The sequence below is a fragment of the Leptopilina heterotoma genome, unplaced genomic scaffold (assembly GCF_015476425.1).
Source record: "Leptopilina heterotoma isolate Lh14 unplaced genomic scaffold, ASM1547642v1 Lhet_0, whole genome shotgun sequence".
NCBI classification, from domain to species: domain Eukaryota; kingdom Metazoa; phylum Arthropoda; class Insecta; order Hymenoptera; family Figitidae; genus Leptopilina; species Leptopilina heterotoma.
In genome coordinates, this window is record NW_025110811.1 from 1,154,277 (window position 1) to 1,169,549 (window position 15,273).

Genomic DNA, 15,273 nt, shown 5'->3' on the forward strand with positions numbered 1-15,273 from the left:
AGATAATCAATGCGTTGATAATATTTTTACTTCTCAACGTTTGCACTCTGGTTAAATTATAAACTAAAAAATTTCATAAACAAAAATATCACAAATATTTTGAGAGAAAAAGATCTATATCCTTACTAGTTAATAAAAACAAATATAAAAAAATAACTCTTGAGCAATAAGACAAATATTATTATTATAATAATAATCGGGATTTTCTATCGTCACATGAAGTTATTTTTTTTTGATTCCAAACTGTTTTATAGTTCAGTCTTAAATCTACTTTTTGATACTTCTTTTAAAATTAATTACACGAGTCGTTCAAACAATTCATAATTTTTTTAATTTAAAAAAACTGTCCAAAAAATATTTTTCAAAAAATAGAAAAATTAACAATGGCCGTCGAAAAATAAAGACAGCGACGAAAAAAGTAACGAAAAACGTCAATAAATAATCAACTTTCCCCACGCAATTGACTCAAATGTAAATTAATATATTATTTGAAAATGAGTTTGACCCACTTACTTAAAGAAAAGTATAAAAAAAATGAACAATTTGTGTTTCATTTCATTAAAATAATATATATCGTAATATATTAAGGAAATATAATCTTTTAAATGCGTAAACTTTATAAGTAATGGAAAAAAAAATAACGGAATCTTATTTTTCCCGAGTGGACTTAGATTTACAGAAAGCATATAAATATAAATTACTTGACTTGATTTGTTTCTGTTTTTGTTTTTTTTTCTTTTGTTTCTTTTCTTTTATGTCCCAGCAGTTGTGTCTTCATGTGAACTTTCTTCCTGATCGAGTCGCGATGAACCACAAACACGACATTTACAGCACACTATACAGGGGGAAGCAAGTAAAAGTAGTGGTGAAGCGACAAGAAGAAGAAGTCCAAAGCCAGCGAATATTCCAATAACTTGAGTTCTATGCCATATCACTGACGCTCGTGAATGTCCAAGTTTATTTTTGCATGGTCCTTTGTCATAATGTCGTAATAAGTAGTCATCCTGTGAATCAGAGCGTAATAGATAAATTTCCCAAAAATTAATATAAAAAATTATTTATACGCGAGAATTCATTGAATTTAGAAAATTACAGGTTTGCCAGAAAAAATAAAAAATTTTGTTTTTTCCTGATTTCCGGATAAAATTTTGACTTTTTCCCTGAACCTAAAGAATATTTTTATTTACTCTAAAAATTATTGGGCACTCAAAAAAATTTTCTATTACATTTATTTACAAATTTCTTTAAAAATAAAATTATTCAAAAACATCAATAACTTCTTTTTTAAATAAATATTCAATTATTATTATTTTTCCGCAGGAATTAAGATTTTCAAAACATTCAAATTGGAAACTATTTGAAATTCAATAACTTATGAGAATATTATTAGAAAACATGAAGCTATCAATCATTCCGAGTCTTCGACTCGAAGTGATCGTTACCTTCATGTTTTATAACAATTATATATGACGCAGTGAGAAAATCATTATTTTATATTATAAGAATATAATTACAATAACTTCTTCAAAATCATTTTCATCATTTCAATTCAATTATTATTTTCTAGAATTTTTAAATTCTTCTTTGAATCAATTATTTTTAATAATTTTTTACAAAGTTCTACAAGAATATTTAAATCCATTTGTTTACAATTTAATTTCACGAAATTAAATATATATTAGAAAATAAAAACTTCAAATAATTTTTAAAAAAATTCAATTAGATACCTGAAAGTTTATTCAAAAAAAATTAATTCCACAGAATTGCAATAAGTTTTGTTATTTATGAAAATAATTGAATTCATGAGAAGAATTTTATTATTTGTGAAAATAATTCAATTCGTGTTAAGAATTTTATAAACTTTACAAATAATTTAGTCTTTGTAAAGAATTTTACTGAAATTTTTAGAAATAATTCAATTCCTGCCAAGAACTTTATTATTTATTAAAAGTATTGGAAATAATTGAATTTTTCCAAAAATGTTCTTATTTACGAAACTAATTGAATTCTTACGAAATAATTTACTAAATTTTTTGAAAATAATTTCCGGTGAAGAATTTTATTTATTTTATTATTTATGAAAATAATTAAATTCTCGCGGAAAAATTTATTACTTTTTCAATATAATTAAATTCAATTTTTATGAATAATTCTATTAAATTTTCGAAAATAAATTTAATAGTGAAATAAAATTTTACTATGAATTATATTACAAATTTTCAAAATCATTGAATTCTTTCGACAAATTTTATTAAAATTTTTAAAAATATGTAATATAATTTTTTCGAAGAATTCAATAATTAAAATTGTATTAAAAATAATGGAAATTTTGCGAAAAGTTTTATTCAGGGTTCCTACAGTACCTGGAAATCATGGAAATCATGAAAATGGTATGGGAATTTTAAAAGGCTTCTGGAAATCAGGGAAATCATGGAAAAGACCTGGAATTTTTAAAAGTTTCTAAATTTTTCCGTTTTTCCATTTTTTCTCTTCAATAGAAATTCAATTAGAAATTTCAAGATACATATATTATATTTAAATTTAAAATTACACTGGAATTTTTGATAATTTAAAATTTTTTACCAAAGGGTGGAGACTATTAAATAAGTAAAGTGTTTTTCAAGAGCCCAAAAATAATGAAGCTAAATGCCACAAAAGAGAAGGAAAAATGATGAATTCTAGGAAATTCGGATTTTTGAATTTTTGATAATTTTCGATAATTTTAGATTTTTTACCAAAGAGTCGAGACTATTAAATAAGTATGTAAAGTATTTTCCAAGAGCACAAAAATAATAAAGCTAAATCCCATAAAAGGGAGGAAAAAATGCTGAATTTTAAGAAATTCGGATTTTTGAATTTTTGATAATTTTCGATAATTTTAGATTTTTTACCAAAGAGTCGAGACTATTAAATAAGTATGTAAAGTATTTTCCAAGAGCACAAAAATAATAAAGCTAAATCCCATAAAAAGGAGGAAAAAATGTTGAATTTTAAGAAATTCGGATTTTTGAATTTTTGATAATTTTGGATAATTTTAGATTTTTTACCAAAGGGTGGAGACTATTAAATAAGTAAAGTGTTTTTCAAGAGCACAAAAATAATGAAGCTAAATGCCACAAAAGAGAAGAAAAAATGATGAATTCTAAGAAATTCGGTTTTTTGAATTTTTTTAAATTTTTTATAATTTTAGATTTTTTACCAAAGGGTGGAGACTATTAAATAAGTAAAGTGTTTTTCAAGAGCCCAAAAATAATGAAGCTAAATGCCATAAAACAGAAAAAAAATGTTATTGTTTATGAAAATAATTTAATTCTTGTTAAGAATTTTATATGCTTTAAAAATAATTTAGTTTTTGTAAAAAATTTTATTGAAATGTTTAGAAAAGAATTCAATTCCTGCGAAGAATTTTATTATTTATGAAAAGAATTCAATTTCTGCAGAGAATTTTGTTATATTTAAAGGTAATTGAATTCTTGTCAAGAATGTTATTAAATTTTTTGAAATTAATTGAAATTTTGTCAAGAATGTTATTAAAATTTTTAAAAATAATGGAATTTCTCCAAAGAATTTAAAATAATAAAACATTTTTACAAGAAATTTATAAAAAGTTTTAAGTATATATTTGAATTCTTATGAGAAATTTTATCAAAAAAATTATTGATATTTTAACAGGAAATATATTAAAAAATTTTATAGAACAATTGAATTCTTTCCACATTGAAAATAATTGAATTCTTGCAAATAATTCAAAATAATTTAAATTCTACAAGTAAATTTATCAAATATTTAAAGAATAAATTGAATTCTTGCGAATAATTCAAAATAATTTAAATTCTGCAAGTAAATTTATCAAATATTTGAAGAATAAATTGAATTCTTTTCAGAAATTTTATTGAATATAATTGAATGTATACGAAAAATTCAAAATACATAATTGAAATTCTGACAAGAAATTTATAAAAAAATCTGAAGACACCAAAATTTCGTATTTTCTTATGAATTCTAAAAATTTAATGTTCTTCCAGTACTTTTTATAAAATTCCCTGACTTTTCACTAATTTTCCTCATTTGTAGCAGATAAGAAAAAAACACTTTTTTAATACAGAAAATTCCAAATTCCCGGTCAAGAAAGAAATTCCCGGTCCAGTGGTCACCTTGTATTTGCTTAATCAAAGCAAAACTATCACTAAAGGTAATTTAAAATTTTCCACGTCTAAGTTTGTTTTCTCGTGGAATGTGAAAAATACAATTCTTTTTTGTAAAATTATGTATGAAAAACTTACGTCTAAAGAAGCTAAGCAGTACCAGCAAAAGACATGTTTACATCTCTTGCACATCATTTGGGCACAACCTTCATCCTTTTCAATTGGAACTGAACACATGGGACAGCATTTTATGTGATCACTGTCAAATGGAATACCTAGGGAAAGATCCGAGCAGCGACCACTGTGCCAGGGTTCTCGGCATGCGGAACAAAAGTCTGTGGAACAATTTGGACAATGCACCGGGCCATGTGGCGTGTTTCCATTTGAACTGCCTCCGCCACCGTTTAATGAGCAAATTGTCTCGCAACCAGCTCGTGGACACCAGGCTCTCTCCTTATCCATCGACACATCTTAAACAAAGTGTAAATCAATTTTTAATAATTTAATTTCTTTAGAATTAAAAATTTAATTTAAATGTAATTTAAATTTAAATTTCAAGAAAATTTCTGAATTTCTAAACAAAATTCATTAATAAAAAAAATAAAAATTCATTAATATTGTTAAAAATTAAAAATTTTCTTAAAATTTAAATTACATTTAAATTACATTCAAATAATTGCAAAGGAAGAAAATTACAAAAAAATGAATACTCATAATAAATATTTTTGTTATTAAATTTAAATAATAATTAAAGTCGCATTTTTTGAAAATAAAAGAATTCATTCACTCCGAGGTCTCGATATTTAGTTCGTTGAATAATAAACTGACAGTACCTCGATTCAGGCGAAATTTATGGTGCTTCTCCATTAGTTCTACCGAAACGATGGTAGATATATCCTTCAAGGAAATAATTCCTTCATGCTCACACTTTGCGTCCGGACAGCTTATCTCATATGCGCCTTCTTCAATTTCAAATTCGAGATATGCACTCATGCACTGAAATTCAAGACACTTTTTTAGCTAAAACTTTCACAAAAAATCAAATATCAGTATTAATATGGTCAAGTTGATTAATTTCGGATTTATTCATTTTTCTCAACAATCATATAATTATTATAATTGTATAGAATTTAATCATATAATTATTATAATTATTTATATAGAATATTATATAGAAATAAAATTATATAAATAATAATAATAAAATTATATGGTGAATCAAATTTTGTTCGTCCTTCTCTCGTGTTTTGGAACGTTTGTCTTCAACATAAAAGCAAAGATATTTTTAAAATTCTAATTGCAAACGCGTAAATTCGCATTTATGCATGAGAATATGCAGAGAAATTTGCATAACAAAACTGAAGATCCTTGTAGAGACGAGAAGAATTAGTAATTTAGTGAATGTTTTTCAAAAAGGAAAAATTTATAAATAATACATAAATAAAGTGATGGAGTAAAAAAATAGAGATAAATAAAATAGTTTGTAACGAAGATAATAATAATTTTAAAACTATTTGTAAAAAGTTTATTATCAATAACAGATTAGTGAGAATTACAAACTCTGACACTTGTTAATTAATAAAAATAAGTAGCAAAAAGTAGCTTTAAGACTAAAATTTTCAGTATATAATTAATTATTATTTTCGAAAATTTTAATAAAATTCTTCTCAAGAATTCAATCATTTTCTCACTATTTTCAAAATTTCTAATAAAATTCCTTTAAAAAATTCGATTATTTTCAAAAATTCAGATAAAATTATACGAAACAATTAAATTACTTTTATGAATTGTTAAATCCTCCACAAGAATTCAATTATTTTTATAAATAAAAAAATTCTTCGCAAGATTAAAATATTCTCATAAATAATAAAATTCTTCAAATGAATTCAATTATTTTCATAAAAATAATAAAATTTTTCGGGGGAATTCAATTATTTTCAATTCAATTTTAATCAAATTTCTCGAAAGAATACAATTATTTTTAAAAATATTATTTAAATTTAATTATCATCAAGAGTTTAAAAAAAAATTCAATTATTTTCAACAATTCTGATAAAATTCTTGGCAAGAATTCAATTATTTTTATAAATTGCAAAATTCTTGGCAAGAATTCAATTATTTTCGTAAATTTTAATTCTTCTGAGAACTTCAAATATTTTTAATACAATTTTAATAAAATTTCTAGGAAAAAATACAATTATATTTAAGATAATTTTAATAAAATTGTTAACAGGTTCAATTATTTTAAAAAATTGTAATAAAATTTTTCTAAACAATTCAATTGTATTATTGTACTCAAAAGTTTTTAATAAAATTCGAGATAAAATTCTTAGTAAATTTCAATTATTTTCAAAATTTTTAATTAAAATTATTTTAAAATATTACGTCATTTTTACGAAATTTAATGAAATTCTTAAAGAAAAATTGTAATTATTTACAAAAACTCTAATAAAATTGTTTAAAAGAATTTAATTTTCTATAAATAATTTTAATATAAATTAATAGAAAAAATTATTTATTACAATTAATAATAAACACGATTATTAAAATCATTGAATTACGAAAAGCCTTTTAGATAATTTTTTGATAAAATTCTTTGCAGGAATTCAATAATTTTCAATAAATTGATATTAAAAAGAGTTAAAAAGAAGAATTATTAAAAAAAATGTGTGAAACAAAAAAGCAAACAAGAACTTGAAACTACGAATATATTACAGGAATACAATTTACTAATAGTAATTTAGTAAAATTAAAAAAAGGAAGAAAAAAATTACCTCTTTACAATAAGAGCATCCACAGTCTTCAATGGTAAATGTTTTGTTAAGGGGAACTTCATTGAGGCAGAGTTTGCAAAAAAGACGTCCCACCGTTTGTTGAGATGCGGTGGTGGTGGTAGCGGCGGTCACCGATGCTGGTACAAAATTCCCCGCGGCTAAACTATAACGCGAACTAGACGCTAGAGAAAGTAAACTAGAACAACGCGAGCAAACACGACTACGATTAATGGGTCGTAAGCCTTCTAAAGCTAAACTGCTCAATCCCATGGCAGTTTCACATTTTCTTAAAGCTCCAGGACCCAAACTTATCCAACTTCCACCACGTGGCTCAAGACTTGCACTACTTTCTGGTCTCAATAAAAGTGTTTCGGCCGCTTTACGCGACGTCTTCTCCATTAATGATAAATTCACCGCGCTCGATTCCTTTCTCACTAGCGGTATTTTAACACCCATTATTTTATTCTTCTCCGATTTCTTCTGCGAATTGATATTTTGCGAATGATTATTTTTATTTGACGAATTATTAACAGTTGTCACTGAACTTGTACCAGTCCCCATATCCATGGGAGGAGCTCGTCGTACGACGAGCGAATGTAGACTAGGCATCCCCTAATTAATATTTCTTATTTCATCGACACCTGCACTGAAATTTAAATTTTATAATTATTATTATTATTGTACCTTTAATTCTACTCATTTATTTAAATTTAAATTTATTTAAACTTAATTTATTTTAATTTAAATTTAAATTTAAATTTAAATTTAAATTTTTTCAAAAAAAAAAAAAAACTAAAGTAAAACTGAAGTACAAAATTTATTTTACTACGAAAGTAAACATTTTCCTTTATTTGCATAAGTAGCTTGATATTCAATTTATTATTTTTATGCAAATTACAAAATTTTTTATTTTCAAATATAAATTTTTTAAATAATTTCATAATCATAATCAAAATTTAAAACATTACTTATTAAGTACAAAATGAATTACTGCTGTTCATATTTTCAAAAATTTTACTAAAATTTCACGAAAGTATTCAATTATTTTCTAAAACTTTAATAAATCCTTCTAAACAATTCAATTATTTTTTTAAATAGTAAAATTCTTGGCAGGAATTCAATTATTTTCTAAAATTTTAATAAATCTTTCGAAAAAATTCAATTATTTTTAAAACAATTTTAATTGAATTTCTCGGATGAATTCAAATATTTTAAAATATTTTCATTAATTTCAAGTATTTCCTAAAATTTTAATAAATTCTTCAAAAAACAATTCAACTATTTTTATAAATAGTAGAATTCTTTGCAGGAATTAAATTATTTTTAAAAGAATATAAATAAAATTTCACGAAAGTATTTAATTATTTTCAAAAATTTCCATAAAATTCAATTTCAACAAGAATTTAAAATTCTCTAAAAATAATGCAATTATTCTCAAAATTATTGTAAAAAATTCAATATAAATATTAAATTACTTTCAATGCAATTTTTAAATATATTCCTCAAAACAATTGAAAGAATTCAATTATTTTCAAAAAATAATAAAATTTTTGTGATGAATTCAATTATTTTGAAGTATACTTAATTTGAATAAAATTCTTTGAAGAAATTCAACTATTTTTTTAACTATTTCATAACAATTTAATTATTTCTTAAAATTTTAATAAATTCTTCGAAACATTTCAATTATTTTTATGAATAGTAAAATTCTTCGCAATAATTCAATTATTTTTATAAATAGTAAAATTCTAGAATTTATTAAAATTTTAGTAAATAATTGAATTCTTTCGAGAAAATGTAATTAAAATTGTATTGAAAATAATTTAATTCTTGGCAAGATGTTTTATTGAAATTCTTTAAAATAATTGAGTTTTTTTTAACAATTGTTACTGAAAATTTTGAAAGTACATAATTGAATTTTTTGAAGATTTTCTTTTAAGTTTTTAAAATAATCGTGTTTATTATTAATTGTATAATTAATAATTTTCCTATTAAATTATATTAAAATAGAAAATTAAATTCATTTACAGAATTTTATTAGAGTTTTTGTAAATACATAATTACATTTTTTTTAAAGAATTTCATTAAATTTCGTAAAAATAATGTAATTTTTTAAAATAATTTAAACTGAAAATTTTGAAAATACATACAAAGAATTTTATTAAAAACTTTTGTGAACAACTGAATTGTTTAGAAAAATTTTATTACAATTTTTAAAAATAATTCAATTTTTTCGAAGAATTTTATCAGAATTGTTGAAAATAATTGAATTTTTATTAAAACTCTTGAAAATAATTGAATTTAAATAATATTTTTAAAAATGTTTATAAAAAATTGTTTTTTTAATTATAAAATTTTATTAAAATTATATTGAAAATAATTTAATGCCTCCAAAACATTTAATTATGTATGAAAGTAATTGAATTCCTTTGAAGAATTTTAATAAATTCTTCGCGAGAATTCAATTATTTTCCTAAATAATAAAATTCTTTGAAGGAATTCTACTATAAAATTTTTTGATAAAATTCTTTGCAACAATTCGATGATTTTCAGATACATTAATTTTAAAATCGAAAATATTTGAAAATAAAAATTATAAAAAAGTTAAGAAACAAAAAAGCAAACAACAATTAACTTTAAACTGCGAACAGATTACCGGAACATGTACTTTATTATTATTAATAATTAATTAATAATAATATTTGAGTTCTTTTTTTTCCAAGTATTTCAAAATTCGAAATCAATGTTTCTAGTGATTAATAACTGCAATAAAAAGCGATAAATCAAAATTCTCTGATAACTAATCTCCGGAAAATCGTAAGACATTTTAATAGGAGTAAATTCCAAATAAATGTGTCAGCATTATGGATGTAAAAAATCAGAACAAAGAAAATGTATAAAATAATTGAAAGTTTTACAAGAAATAAAGTAAGAGGTCTAACAATATTTATTCAAAAGTTGCATTAATCATTAACGATTGATGATTAAGAAAAAAAATTTTCGTTAAAATCGACAATACAATTTTTTTCTGTTTTTTCTTTCTCTTCACGAAAAAAAAATGAACTCAAAAAATACAGGAAATGTTTTACTTTATAATTTTTAGTTTTCGGAATAAATATTATTTTTAAAAAAATATACATACCACTTATTGCTTCTGTTTGTTACTGTTAGTAACAGTAACGTCATCCTTACTGTTATTTTTTTTTACAATTAAATTTGGCACTGTGTATAACTGTTTTTCAACATTTTTAAATAGCAAAATTTATTTTTCCACTTTCACTGGTTTAATATGGAAGGCAAAGTTTATAACTTCTAGAATGGAGCATTTTCTCAATTCGCATCTGCTATATTTTTCGTACCATTGACACTTTAATCGAGAATTTATCAATGTCATTCGAGAAAATCAATTCATTTCCGTAATTATCAATGTTTAAGGTAAATCTTATCAAGATTACGAATAGTTTGATGTGTCACCCACTTTTGTTTTGATCACAAAGAATGACTTATTTTTCCAGAACAAAAAAAAAATTGACCAAAATTCACACAAGAAGAAACTGAGTGTGAGTACTATATTGTTATAAACTGCAGTTCATTTGCGATTAATTGCATTTCTGACGTTTCGAAAGATGGAGGGGGAAACATAAGTTTCCTTGTGAATGAACCTTTAGTGTCTCAACTGAAAAACCCCTTATATTTCAACTTGAAATCATCGACCCAACCCTGGATAACTACGAAAAAAAATGACAGCTAAAAACAGTAAACAAATATAATGAAAAATAACTTATTAAATACTGTTAAATACCCCCTAACCGGTAATATAAATTGATTTATTATCCTTTTGATATTAAAATGTATTAATAATTAATAATTTAATGAAATGAAATTAAAATCGAGTATTCTTAAATTTTTGATTATCATGTCAAATTAATTGAAGAAGAAAAAACCAAAGAAATTATATTTTTATCAAATTCGAAATCGATTGCAATTATTAAATTGAGATTTTTATTTGTGATGTGGAGCACCGTAGAATTATTTTTTAATGGTGCTTTGTTGTGGATTATCTTCGAGGTTTCTTGCATTTTATTGGTGAATGCATTTTATTTTTCTGTACCTTGGTTCGTTTGGGGTGCTTTAATTGTGACAGTGATATTATGGTTTTTAAAACTTCCACAACCCGACTCGACTATTGTGAAAGAGATATTTGGAGATGATCTTTTAAATCTAAAGAGGATTAATAATTCTTGCAATGACATTCAGGATAATAAGAAGCAATATTGCATGCGTGTTGTCGCTCATCGTGGTGGAGGCTACGATTATCCAGAAAACAGCTTAGCGGCTTTTCGTAATGTAAATTTCACTTTTAATTCTTTAAAAACCACTTTTTTGTGCTTTTTCAGAACTATTTCGCTAAATAAATAATATTTTCTTCCAGCTATTTAAAATTTTTTTTTGGATTAAATCAGGCTTCGCACTCCTACTAAAACCTACTACTTACTACTTTTTTACGATTTTCTACTATTTGGATACTTTTTTTTATTTGTTAGACTAAAAGCAACTTTTTTTCCATGTTTGAGAATTTACACTACTTTTAATTTGTTAACAGTTGAAATAACAAAAATTAATTAACAAAATTTTAATAAAGTTATTGAAAAAAATTCAATTATTTTTATAAATTTTAAAATTCTTGGCAAGAATAAAATTATTTTTGTAAATAATAAAATTATTCTGAGAAATTCAATTATTTTCAATATAATTTAAATAAAATTTCTAGGAAAAAATTTAATTATATTGAAGATAATTTTAATAAAATTTCTCTAACAGGTTCAATTATTTTTTTAAATTGAAATAATAATTTTCTAAACAATTCAATTCTTCTGAAAAGTTTTTAATAAAATTCTTTGTAAATTTCAATTATTTTCAAAATTTTTAATTAAAATTATTTTCAAAAATTACGTTATTTTTACGAAATTTAATGAAATTCTTGAATAGAAACTGTAATTATTTATAAAAATTCTAATAAAATTGTTTAAAAGAATTTTTAATACAATCTAAACTGAATTGTGCAAGAAATGCAACTATTCTTAAAAATTTTAATAAATTTCTTTTGAAGAATTCAATTATTTTAAAAGTTTTAATGAAATTCTTTATTTAATAATAATTGAATTGTTTTCAATATAATTTAAATAAAATTTTGTTTGAAAGAATTCAATTATTTTCATAAATAATTACAATTTTTCAAAGAAATTCAATTATTTAAAATACAATTTTCATTAAATTTTTTGAAAAAAATCATTTCTTTAAAAAGATTTGTTTTAAATTCTTCTCAACAATGCAATTATTTTAAAAACTTTATTAATGTTCGGTGACAAAAATTCAATTATTTTTATAAATAATAAAACTTGTAGCTGAATTTCAATTATTTTTAATATATTTTTAAATTAATTCCGCTAAAAATGCAATTATTTTTAAAAATTTGAATAAAATTCTTCGTAAAAATTCAATTATTTTAAAAAATTTGGATAAAGTTCTTTATAAAAATTCAAATTTAAGAAATATTCAATTATTCAATAAATTATTTATTTTTGTATTTAAATAATTGAATTCTCGTAGAATTTTCTAGTGAAAATTGATTTAGAATTGAATAAAATAAAATGATTAAAGTTTTGAATAATTTTATTTATAAATTTCAAGAAAAAAATGATTGAACTTTGAAAGAAGTAGTTTTTAGAAATAGTTAAATTTCAAAAATCCGTTACATTGAAATGATTTGAAATATTTTAATTCCCGTAGACAAAATAAATAGGCATTTAAAAATTTATTTAAAAAAATTATTCTATTGTTGAATGTAATTAAGAAATTATAAAAAAAATGATTCTTCAAGTATAATTTTTCGCTAGCTACTTTTTTAATATTTTTTTTCTGCCTTTAAATTCCTTTTTTAAAATTAATTATCGAGTACGAAGTCTGTTTAATTCTTTTTTCGAATCAGTTTCATTTGGTTTTTGATTATTATAATTATTATATCAAGATTTGATTTTATATTTCGAAAAGTTATTTTAAAATTAAGATTTTTTAAATTTATTTTGAAAATATTGACTACTATATTTTTATTATCTAATATATTGATTATAATGACAAGTGAATACTGATTATATCTTTAAATTAACAATGTATATATAAAATAAAATAATTATAAAATAACACTAGTAGTGTTGTGAAGTTGAAATTATTGCATGAAAATATTTTTGAAAATAAATAGTTTCTCATGGTTTTTTTTTTGTTTGCTTTTCAAGTGCAAGGAAAAGGGCTGCAATGTGGTGGAATTTGATGTAGCCCTTACAAAAGATAACATTCCAATAATATTCCATGATGTAACAATTGAAAGACTAACAGGCCACGTAGGAATGGTTAAAGAAATGACATGGAGTGAACTTAAAGAATTAGATATAACGTACAATCATCCTCTTAGGTATAGTAAATTAACATCTTTTTCTTCACTTTTAACAAAAATTATAATTTTTCAGTTTTTCTTATGTAATTTTTTCAAAAATCATAGTTTTCAAAGATTTAAATTCTAAATTGTTTAGATATGAAGGTGCTTTTATATAATAATTTATCAGCTTTATAGAAATTCTCTAACAAAAATAATATTAAGCAGTATTAATGAATATTAATAATTAATAACTATAACTATTAATAAATATTGACAGATATTTATCAATAATAAGAAAATCGAATTTATATAATAATATTGATATAATTCAAGAATTAAATCATTTTTACTATATTTGAACTTTTGCTTTTTTTGTTTAAGAAATAAATTTCTGAGTGGTGCAAAAATCGCCTTATTTGATGAGGCGATTAAAGAATGTTTGGAAAATGGTCAACGTATGTTCATTGATATCAAGGAAAAAGATCTGGCAATCGTGCAAATAATTGTTAATGCTTTTAATAGTAATCCGGAGTTATTTCGAAAAGCAGTGGTGTCGAGTTTTAATCCTCTAGTTATTTACATGGTGAGTTTATACAAAATTTGTCAATAATTCTCATGAATAAATTATTATTCAGGGTAGCCAGAAAAATTTAATTACGTTTTTTCCTGACTTCCAGACAATTTAAATCAAATTCCTCGAAAAAATGCAATTATTTTTAAAAAATACTAATAAAATTCTTCGAAAATAATTCACTGATTTTGAAAATTTTTCAATTTTCAGATAAGAAAGAAGGAGCCAAGAATTATATCAAGCCTGGCTTGGAGGCCTCGAATTTTCTCAACAACGAATTACACTGGTTTGGATGGACCCACCATTGGACGCTTTCGTAGTCCATTTAAAAATCTCTTTGCCACATTTGTCGACATCCTTCATGACTGGGCCTTACATCGTTTCACTTATTACATTTTGGGCATTTCCGCAATATTATTGCACAAAGACGTTGTCAATCCGTAAGTATTTTAATCACTAGTTTTAAATGGAAATATTATTTTCTTAGAAAAATTAATAATAGTATTTTTTATATTATAAATATTTTGATAGTATTTTCTTTTTTTATATTATTTTTTTATTTTCATAATATTTTTTATTTTGATAGTATTTTCTTATTTTGATAGTATTTTTTTATTTTAATGGTATTTTTTTATTCTGATAGTATTTTTTATGTTGATAGTATTTTATTATTTTAATAGTATTTTCTTATCTTGATAGTATTTTTTATATTGATAGCATTTTATTATTTTGATAGTACTTTTTATTTTGATAGTACTTTTTATTTTGATAGAATTTTTGTATTTTGATAGTACTTTTATATTTTGATAGTATTTTGTCATTACTCAAAATAATGTTTATTTTTGTATTAAAAACTAATTTTATTTCTAATGCAAATATTATTTTATCCAGTGACGTTGTACGTTGGTGGCACAAAAGGGGAATACGTGTAATTATATGGATTGTAAATCTGCCATCCGAAAAAGCGCACTTTTCAAGAGTTCTCAAAGTACCATATCTAACGGACACTTTACTATCTGAAGAGATACTTTAATTAAAGTAATTTTTATTTTCCTTTTTTCATACCAAAATGATTTGACGTTATACTTTAAAGTATATAAGAAATTCGACATTTTTTTTTAATATTGCAATCATTAAATAAATTAAATATCTTTTCATACGCATTGCCTAAAGAATTTTTAGTTTTTAAACATCAACTTATAAAATCTACGATTGAAAATAATAGATAATAAACTCTGTATATACAATATACATATTATATATTTTATATAAATTGATGTCACGCAGCATTTTTTATCGACAAAAGATATAAAATGCCAATTTTACATTTATAGATAATATAATGAATTT

General features: G+C 22.5%; 2 protein-coding genes across 2 annotated transcripts; one reads left to right on the plus strand and one right to left on the minus strand.

The window, feature by feature from the left end:
- Positions 1 to 548: 548 nt before the first annotated feature.
- Positions 549 to 10,489, minus strand: LOC122509043 (probable E3 ubiquitin-protein ligase RNF144A-B). The gene is made up of 5 exons (XM_043622832.1): positions 10,062 to 10,489; positions 6,920 to 7,565; positions 4,979 to 5,141; positions 4,284 to 4,615; positions 549 to 1,004 (listed from the first exon to the last, which is right to left on the minus strand). The coding sequence occupies exons 2-5, from the start codon at positions 7,526 to 7,528 to the stop codon at positions 753 to 755; spliced, it is 1,356 nt and encodes a 451-aa protein (XP_043478767.1). The 5' UTR covers positions 7,529 to 7,565; positions 10,062 to 10,489; the 3' UTR covers positions 549 to 752.
- Positions 10,490 to 10,836: 347 nt separating this feature from the next.
- On the plus strand, positions 10,837 to 15,200 carry LOC122509116 (glycerophosphodiester phosphodiesterase 1). The gene is made up of 5 exons (XM_043622953.1): positions 10,837 to 11,266; positions 13,213 to 13,388; positions 13,734 to 13,935; positions 14,134 to 14,363; positions 14,815 to 15,200. Exons 1-5 carry the CDS (start codon positions 10,931 to 10,933, stop codon positions 14,954 to 14,956), a joined length of 1,086 nt encoding a protein of 361 aa, XP_043478888.1. The 5' UTR covers positions 10,837 to 10,930; the 3' UTR covers positions 14,957 to 15,200.
- Positions 15,201 to 15,273: the final 73 nt, after the last annotated feature.

What these genes read in the sequence shown, in the direction of transcription:
- LOC122509116 (XM_043622953.1), top strand. Translation starts at nt 10,931, where the DNA reads ATGTGGAGCACCGTAGAATTATTTTTTAATGGTGCTTTGTTGTGGATT. An exon ending in GCTTAGCGGCTTTTCGTAAT is followed by an intron (nt 11,267 to 13,212) that starts GTAAATTTCACT and finishes TTGCTTTTCAAG; the next exon opens with TGCAAGGAAAAGGGCTGCAA. An exon ending in ACGTACAATCATCCTCTTAG is followed by an intron (nt 13,389 to 13,733) that starts GTATAGTAAATT and finishes TTTTTGTTTAAG; the next exon opens with AAATAAATTTCTGAGTGGTG.
- LOC122509043 (XM_043622832.1), bottom strand. Translation starts at nt 7,528, where the DNA reads ATGCCTAGTCTACATTCGCTCGTCGTACGACGAGCTCCTCCCATGGAT. An exon ending in TAAATTTCGCCTGAATCGAG is followed by an intron (nt 4,616 to 4,978) that starts GTACTGTCAGTT and finishes ACTTTGTTTAAG; the next exon opens with ATGTGTCGATGGATAAGGAG. An exon ending in ACTGCTTAGCTTCTTTAGAC is followed by an intron (nt 1,005 to 4,283) that starts GTAAGTTTTTCA and finishes TCTGATTCACAG; the next exon opens with GATGACTACTTATTACGACA.